Source organism: Eurypyga helias, unplaced genomic scaffold (genome assembly GCF_000690775.1).
Source record: "Eurypyga helias isolate BGI_N326 unplaced genomic scaffold, ASM69077v1 scaffold24766, whole genome shotgun sequence".
In the NCBI taxonomy this organism is placed as follows: Eukaryota; Metazoa; Chordata; class Aves; order Eurypygiformes; family Eurypygidae; genus Eurypyga; species Eurypyga helias.
In genome coordinates, this window is record NW_010256347.1 from 3,294 (window position 1) to 11,699 (window position 8,406).

The following is an 8,406-nucleotide window of genomic DNA, read 5'->3' on the forward strand; positions in this document are numbered from 1 at the left end:
CGAGGTACTGGAGCCATCCATAGCTCCTCTGGACACAAGAGGGAGTCCTCAGTCACCGAAAAGAGAGGGTGTGCTTTGGCTGCTGTTGATTAAAGTGCTTTTCCCTGCACAGAAAAACGATGGTCATCATTTGGAGGCCTTTGGCGTGTTTTGCTCTCCACCGTGGTGGGGTAAATCCAGGATCGTGGATTTTCCCCATTTGCAGTGGCACAGGTCAGCTTGCTGGCTGGGTGGAGTGAATCCCGGTTTTCCAAAGGACGGGAATTATCCCTGAAATGAAGCACAGCTGACAGCCACCCCCCTATTTTGCAGCCACAGCTAAACGCAGAAAATGCAGGCAGAGCTCCATCTGCTTCCACGCTTCTCCTTGCTGCAGCATCAGGACTGCGCATTCCCACCATCCTCAGCACCCACATGCACACGGCATCGGCTCCTCTGACGGCATTGGCCCCAGACGTGTGTCCCTCACAGGCTTGGGGACAGCTGGCAGCGGGGACAGAGAGGCCCTGACACCTCCTGTTCCCACTGCCCCAGAGGACATGTGTTGCTGGATGGGGATATTTTGAGGCATGCCTTTCCCGTATTACCCAATTTAATTAGGCACAGTGTAATCTTTCTAATGCAGCTTCCAGGGGGTAAACACACAGGAGGTGGAGGTGACACGGTGGCACGTGTTCAGTCAGGACAGCCAGATACCACAATATATTAGCAGGGGTCCTGCCGAAATGTGGCTGAAGGGGCTCGCACGTTCCCATATCAAAGTCACAAGGAAACCTCCAGCTGCCTGAAGCGTGGCTGGGGCTGGCCCCGGACATGCCAGCCTCAGGCTCGGCAGTGTCCCCGTCCCAAGGCATGCACGCGAGGCGACGGGGATGGGAGGGGTGTGTGGGGCTGCTGGTGGGCGCTGGTCACATCCCCCGGGGGGGGCAGCCCCCTATATCAGCCTGGCTGGCAGGGGCTGAGCCGGCAGAGTGTGACCGTGACGTCCCCCGACCCCTCGCCCACAATCTCCAGCCATGGATGACATTTATAAGGCAGCGGTGAGTGTCTCCCTTTGGGGCTGTGGGTTGGGGGGGGATTAAAGGGGTTTCAGGTATTTCATGGTGGATTTCCCATAGCTGTGACAGAGTTAATTCAACAGAGAGATGCAAATAAGAAGTAATTATAGGGTGGCATCTTTTAGTTGTCATCATCACCATCTAGGACATAGACCTTTCTCATTGATGGCTCTGAAGGTTTCACTGTCCTCCTGTAAGTGTGAAGGTCTCGACTGTTCTGCTAAATTATTTACAATTATTGCCCTGGTTCCTGACTGTAAGGCGAGGAGATGGCCCAAAGGTGAAGTTATAAATCTCAACAAACTCCTGGAAGTATTAGAGGTAGCTGCTGGTTTTAGCCAAGACAAATCAGAGCAGCATTTCACACAAAATGAAGATGATTTGTGCGGGTTAAACCTCACCCTCTTCTTTCCAGTGCTTTGTAAGCCTGCCATTGCTATGTTTCCCCCTTCCTTAGCTGAATATTTTTCTGCGAGATTTAAAAAAACTTGGGCTTTTTAAAGCTATTTCCAAACATCCTCCTCTGCTTTGCCGCTCCCGAGATCTGCTCTGCAGAAATGCAGAATGCGAGCTATGCTCTCGGGGAACGCAGAGCATCCTGATGGCTATTTTAACTTCCACAGCTGCACGCTGCGCTCACTGTGCACGCCCGAACTATTCGGTCTGTAATAAGGACACTGCATTATTTTGTAACCTAGACAGACAGTGATACGCAGGTTGAATAAGGATGAAAATAGATTCTGGATTGTGTGGATTGCTACTGTGTCTCTTCCATAACTGGAAGCCAAGAGCCCTTTGGTGATTAAAGAAAAGAACAAAAATAAATAGTTGAGAAGGTTTTATTTTAAACAAGGGCACAAAAATTACATCATACAAGTGCTATTTTAATTCCAAAGTTTTTTAAAGGAAGAAAGATAGTGCTTGAGCCATAATGAAGAAAACAACAAAATGCTCACACCTCTCCTGTCCTTTGGTCAGCCTTGAACCTCATGAAATAGAAAACCCCTAGTGATCCCAATAGTGTGACAAGGCTCAGGAAAGGCTGTACAATATAGCACCGAGTCCCCCAACCACCACCTCAGAAAGAGAGAAAAAATTTGACCTGTGAAATCAAAGAAAGTCCAGGTCTCTTTAAGCGTTTTAATTATGTTCTTTGTGACTCAAGGCGCAGGTCCTCTCCTTATTGTTTAGGGACTTGATGCCCATAATTAGCGTGAAAGGCTGAGGTACTTTGCAAGTGTCTGCTGGGGCAGCATGTTTGCAGCACAGGTACCCCCCCGAAAAGAAAGGGTTGCCCACCCACAAGCTCCAGCCTCTCTCCAAATCTCTTCCCCAGAAATGGGCAAAAATCCACAGGTGAAGGTCAACCCTAGCTAAAGCCTGTGGGCTTCAGTGGGGTTGGACTATGGGGGAATTTAGCTGAGAAAAAGGAACTACAGTAATAGAGAATAACCCAAAAATTCCTACCTCAGATACCAAAAACTTACCCCAAACATAGACAGAACCCTTGACTGGAGAAATGGGCCATGCAAAAGACCTGACGGGGTCCTGTAAGGATTTTGCTGCTGGTTTGAAGGTGGGGGCACGCTGGTAAATGTGGGGCTTGAGTCCCGGGCATTAACTGCCAGCACTTTTACAAGTCCAAGCCAGACACAGCTGAGACAAACAATATTTTCGTGGATCTATTCCCTGAGATTTTATCTGTAAGAAAACATTTACCTGGAAAAAAAAATTCAAGAACTTCATCTTCCTGTGTCTGACTTGAAATGGAAACATGGGCTGGAGAGTTAATAAAAGCAAAATACAGCAGGTTTGGTGTTACCATAGCTGCTGCAGTGCTGTCAGCTGAGTGCTTGCCTTCCCACACTGCAGCCAGGGAAACCTGTCACTGTAGAGATGTGGAGGAAAAAAAGGAATAAAGCTGTGAACAGCACCCATGTCCAGAGGGCACTATAAACAGCTTAAGGGACAACTCTGTAATAACAGTGTCACTCTATAGTTACAGTGCATTTAACTTACATACAGCATAGCTCCACATCTACCCTTTCAGTAGTCAAGGAAGCTTCAAAAGTGACTGGTTTTTGATTTGCTGAGTGCTGATGGCATATATTAGTGTTATATATATATGCCAAACTCCCTACGTGCAGCCAGAGAACCCAACGGATTTTCATCTTGCCCACTCATGCCTAGATAAGGGTGTGCAAACACAATGCTATTCTGGGAACATTTTTAGGCTAAGAGCAGTGCCAGGGACAAGTGTCCAGATAAAGGGCTGCAAGGATAAATACCAAAGCCTGGGAACAATCGGGGGGCTCATCTTTATCTCCAGCACCTCTCTCACCAGGGCTTATAAATAGCGAATGCACCAAGAGGCTCAGGTTACCCGAGCGCAGGACGGTGGCCATGGACCTCAGCCGAGGGAGCGTTGCCGCTGCCCTCGTTCTCCCCAAACAATAGCCACGAAGGGCCAGCAGCTGCCTGCCTGCCTTCAGCAGTGCCGGGTCCACAGCGGGCTTGGGTTCCCTCCTGCAACGGCAATCCTGACGCCATCCTTAGTGCTTTCTGCCTTCAAAGTCTTCCTCTGGCATGTGGAGAGTGGGATAAGACTCTCTGCCCCGCTAAGAAAAAGCACTTTCCCTGCCTCCCACTGCCAGTGGGAAGGATTTCCAGCTCACTTTTGCAAAACCACTACTCTTTGGGGCAAAAGCATCAGCTTTCCCTCAAAGGCAGGGTGACACAACACGAGGTTCTGCCCCAACCGAAACACGGCTGGGATGGGTGTTGTGGGCCGCTCGGACCTGACGGTGGTAAGGGGACATTAGTGGGGTCAGGCACCCTCTGCACGGGCCAGAGGTAGTCCTGGTAGAGGGACATGACTGGCTGACTCCAGAGAGGCTGTTGACCGGCATGGGAAGGAAAAGTCAGTGTTTTCACAGATCCTACGGAAGGGGCAGTCGGACACGATGGTGGGGTCAGCGATTTCAGATGAGTGGAACCTGCAGGCAGAAATGAAGCCACAGGCAGAAACACGAAGAGGCACGACACAGAGCTGGTGGATTCCTCTTTGCTCTCCTCACTGATAGTTTTCATTAATTCACAATAACTAAAAGCTCCTGCTGATAGTCTGCAGGGAATGAATTAGGGTAGGGTTTGGGAACAATGTGCTAGCCCATTTTGGCTAATGCCTAATGGCTCCATGGGCCATTTCTTTGGGGAGATACCCAAAAGAGGCTAAAGGGAACAGCAGCTCCCTTCAGAGGCAGAAACCTTTGTAATAAACACTGACTTGGATGGAAGTGGACCGGCTCTTAATGGTCTGGATAGTGCAGGCGGTTTCCTGAATCAGCAGGGCAAGGGAGGTGATTCTGCCCCTGTACTCTGCTCTGGTGAGACCCCACCTGGAGTGCTGCGTCCAGCTGTGGAGCCCTCAATATCAGAAGGATATTGACCACTTGGAGCGAGTCCAGAGGAGGCCACGAAGATGCTCAGAGGGCTGGAGCCCCTCTCCTATGACGAAAGTCTGCGAGAACTGGGCTTGTTCAGCCTGGAGAAGAGGAGGCTCCGAGGAGACCTCATTGCAGCTTTCCAGTATCTGAAGGGGGCCTACAAGGGTACTGGGAGAGGACTTTTTACAAGAGCCTGTAGTGATAGGACGAGGGGTAATGGGTACAAATTGAAAGTGGGGAGGTTTAGATTAGATATCAGGAAGAAATTCTTCACAGAGAGGGTGGTGAAGCACTGGAACAGGTTGCCCAGAGAAGCTGTGGATCCCCCATCCCTGGAAGTGTTCAAGGCCAGGCTGGACGAGGCTTGGAGCAACCTGGTCTAGTGGAAGGTGTCCCTGACCATGGCAGGGGGGTTGGAACTAGAGGGTCTTTAAGGTCCCTTCCAACCCAAACCATTCTTCGATTCTACGATCTAGGTCTGAAAAACAACTACCAGGGATGGCCTTGTCCGCCTCTCCCTCCCCAGGGACCTCTCCAGTACATCTCACCTCTGACCTGGCCTCAGCACCAACATGAGCAGCCCTCAGTGACACAGCCGTCCGGTGGTGAAGCCTGATGGCAACAAGAAACTATCCCCAAATGGTTGACAGACAAATGATTTTCCCAGTGGGTCTCCCCTGCTTGTGCAAGGGCTACTTCTGCTGCTTATCAGACACTGCCACTCCAGAGGAATGATGCTCACTTCAAAGGAGTCAGGAATAATTTTGTTAAGGGGAAGAATCTCTTAGACTACAAAAAGTTGTGATTTCAAAACCTCACGGGCTGTACATCCCGTAGTCCATGAAGGTGACTAATGTGAGGCTTGGTAGACTTTGCAAAGCCTGTTGAACAAGTGACCTTTTAGCTATTAGTGATGTTGAGGAAGAAAAATGATTTGGTCTCCATGTTTCCCTTACAGGTTGAGCAGCTGACAGAAGAGCAAAAAAATGGTAGGTACATCTTTAACCTGACACTGCAGCCTAAAAATGAGCTCCCCAGCCAGCAGCCCAGCCTGCCTTAGCAATTACACCCCAGACTGGCCAAAGCAGGGCACAACCCAGGGATTTTGATCCAGCAGCATTTCCAGAAAGGCATTTTGTGTGTGTGCCTGGGTATCCCATCGTGCCGTGCCCAGGCAGTACTGGGGTGCATATGCAGGGGAAGCTGTGTGCAAGGTGAACCCCCCACCCTGGGGCTGCCTGCCTTCAGGGCCAAGGTGCAGAGCAAGACCCCCACATCTCCTCTCCCCTCTCTCCCCAGAGTTCAAGGCTGCTTTTGACATCTTCGTGCTGGGGGCAGAGGACGGCTGCATCAGCACCAAGGAGCTGGGGAAGGTGATGCGGATGCTGGGGCAGAACCCGACCCCGGAGGAGCTGCAGGAGATGATAGACGAGGTGGATGAGGATGGTGAGAGATTTGGGTTTCTTTCACTCTCCCAAAACTGTCCCTGTGTCTGCAGGTGTGGGGGGCACGGTGTGGGTCAGGAGCACTCCGTGTCTGCACAGCACAGGCAGGATCTGTGCTGGGGACAGCCACAACCTGTGGGGAGCAACCCGCAGTGCTGTGATTTTGAAGGACACTAACCACGCACCAAACTTCAGTGTGGTTCCTTTAGAAAACTTCCAGGCAAAAAGAAACTAGGAAAATTATTGTTCCTATAATGACCAGGCTGCTTCAGCTGATTTTGGGGGATTATGGGTACTCTGAAATTGCACAAATCCATTTAAAAAACCAGAAAATATAGGCTGAATGTAGCAACTGCTATTTCAAAAATTCTACAATTACAGGTTTCTGTCAGCAGGATTCACTGCTCAAGTGTACACACACAGAGTATAATTAATAAGTCAATCTCAATTAAATCAATGTACCAGTGAGCAGACACAACAAAATCCTCTGTATGCTGGTTGGGCAGAAATACCATACTAAGTAATCATAAAATAAAAAAGCAGTTAAAAATCAGTCAAAAAAGGGAAATAGCTGTACTTCTGGTCCAAACATACACTGCATGAATACCTGCCTTCTGGAGCTTTTATTATTACCTAGATGAGTTGAACAGCTATCTCTATAGCTGGTATTTCTGTTCATCAGTGCTTCCAGTAGGACTCCTGGTTCCTTTTGCCTTGGCAAAATGATTGCAAAAGGTAAGATTTCAGTGATTAAGTTAGTCCGTGGCCTCAGTCACTTATACCAGCATCCTGAAAGCTGCCTCTTGCTTCAGGGCTGCTCTCCTGAGTTTTGCTCCTCGATTACTAAAGGGAAGCGCGATCCCTCCCTTGGTGTTGTCGTGCACCCACCTTAGTTGATGGTATTTATTCCACCTGCAGGCAGCGGCACTGTAGACTTTGATGAGTTCCTTGTTATGATGGTCCGGTGTATGAAAGATGACAGCAAAGGAAAGACTGAAGAGGAACTCTCAGACCTCTTCAGGATGTTTGATAAGTAAGAGCCGTGACTGTAGCGTGGTGGGGTGGTGGGAGCTCCTCCTCCCCAGTGTGTCGGGCTGCTCCTGAGCTCTTCTGTCCTCACACAGAAACGCTGATGGCTACATTGACCTCGAGGAGCTGAAGATCATGCTGCAGGCGACGGGAGAGACTATCACTGAGGATGACATAGAAGAACTGATGAAAGATGGGGATAAAAACAATGATGGCAGGATTGACTATGATGGTAGGAGCCTTCCTTGCATGCTGTTTGGTTGTGAGCCCTTGAGTATCCCCCGGGCAGCTTCCGTGGTCTCAGTTGCCTTCAGGGATGTGCATGAGCTCGTGCATGCAGTGCTGGGTGATATGCCTGACCACAGCCAGTGTCTGCACAGGGGTACGGAGTGTCATGTGTCTGTGACTCAGTAGCCACAGTCTGTGGCTCCCTTAACTCTCCCCATGCCGTGAAAGTCAGTCTGCACTGAAGCAAACCAACCTGCTTTTCACCAGACACCGTCCCCTCCTGCCCCTAAACACAAGCGCTGGCTCCAAAGGGCTGTTTCTTTGAACGCAATACTGCTGAAATGACCCGCAGACCATTGCTGAGCTGAGCTGGTCGCCACGTCCCTCCCCGGGCACTCATGTCTGGCATTTTGGTGGCATCGACGGTGATGCTGGGCTCCAGGGACATTTCCAGCAGGAGTCACGAGGAGTCCTCGCCACGGCCAGAGGAGTGGTAGCCATCCCCCCTTGGCCTCTTGCACATCAGGGTGGGGGTGGGGGTGGAAGAGGAGCCAGGGCTGGGGAAAGCTGCCAAGAGCACACTTGGCAGCTGCGAGGGCACTTCGGTCCCACCTCACACCCCTCTCTGATGTCTTCCCCTTGGCAGAGTTCCTGGAGTTTATGAAGGGAGTTGAATAAATCTGAGGCCAGATCGACAGCCCAAATCTCCTAAACCCCTCCAGCTCTGCTTCTCATCTCCTTAGCTAACTCCCCCGGCTACCGGCATGAAGACTGAGTGCTGAGAAGGGTGGCCATCGGGAAAATAAAACGTGTTAATACCGAGTGCCTCAGATGGTCATTCCTTGGAGGTTTAGCAGGAGTTTCACCCCGCGTTGTGTGCTCATGACTAATGGGGACTGCTCCTCGGGGCCGCACTGAGCACCCATGAGCCACACCTGGGGAGGTGACACCACAGCTGGAGCTTAAAGCCTCCAAGGAAGTATTTTTCCACCAGCCTGGAGACAACCCCCAGCCAACGAGGCCACGCGTGCTTGGTCGGGAGGTGCCATGTTGCATCTCCTCACTCCCACCATGGTGTGGGCAGCAGGAACTGGTGCTGGGTTCAGAAGCTGGCACTGGTGTCTGCTGGTTTAACTGGAGCATCGACAGCATTTTAGTGACAAAATGAGAATTAACAATCACTTATGCAATCACCCAGTG

The 8,406-nt window shown here is 50.5% G+C and overlaps 1 protein-coding gene across 2 annotated transcripts; it reads left to right on the forward strand.

Annotated features, from left to right (window-relative positions):
• The first annotated feature begins 954 nt into the window (after nucleotides 1-954).
• TNNC1 (troponin C type 1 (slow)) lies at nucleotides 955-8,020 on the forward strand. Of its 2 annotated transcripts, XM_010153647.1 has the most exons (6): nucleotides 955-1,040; nucleotides 5,463-5,493; nucleotides 5,804-5,950; nucleotides 6,868-6,982; nucleotides 7,074-7,210; nucleotides 7,853-8,020. In XM_010153647.1, the coding sequence occupies exons 1-6, from the start codon at nucleotides 1,017-1,019 to the stop codon at nucleotides 7,882-7,884; spliced, it is 486 nt and encodes a 161-aa protein (XP_010151949.1). In that variant the 5' UTR covers nucleotides 955-1,016; the 3' UTR covers nucleotides 7,885-8,020. The 2 variants fall into 2 exon arrangements, with proteins under 2 accessions (XP_010151949.1, XP_010151948.1); XM_010153646.1 differs by lacking the exon at nucleotides 955-1,040 and having other exon boundaries at nucleotides 5,418-5,493; nucleotides 7,853-7,884.
• Nucleotides 8,021-8,406: the final 386 nt, after the last annotated feature.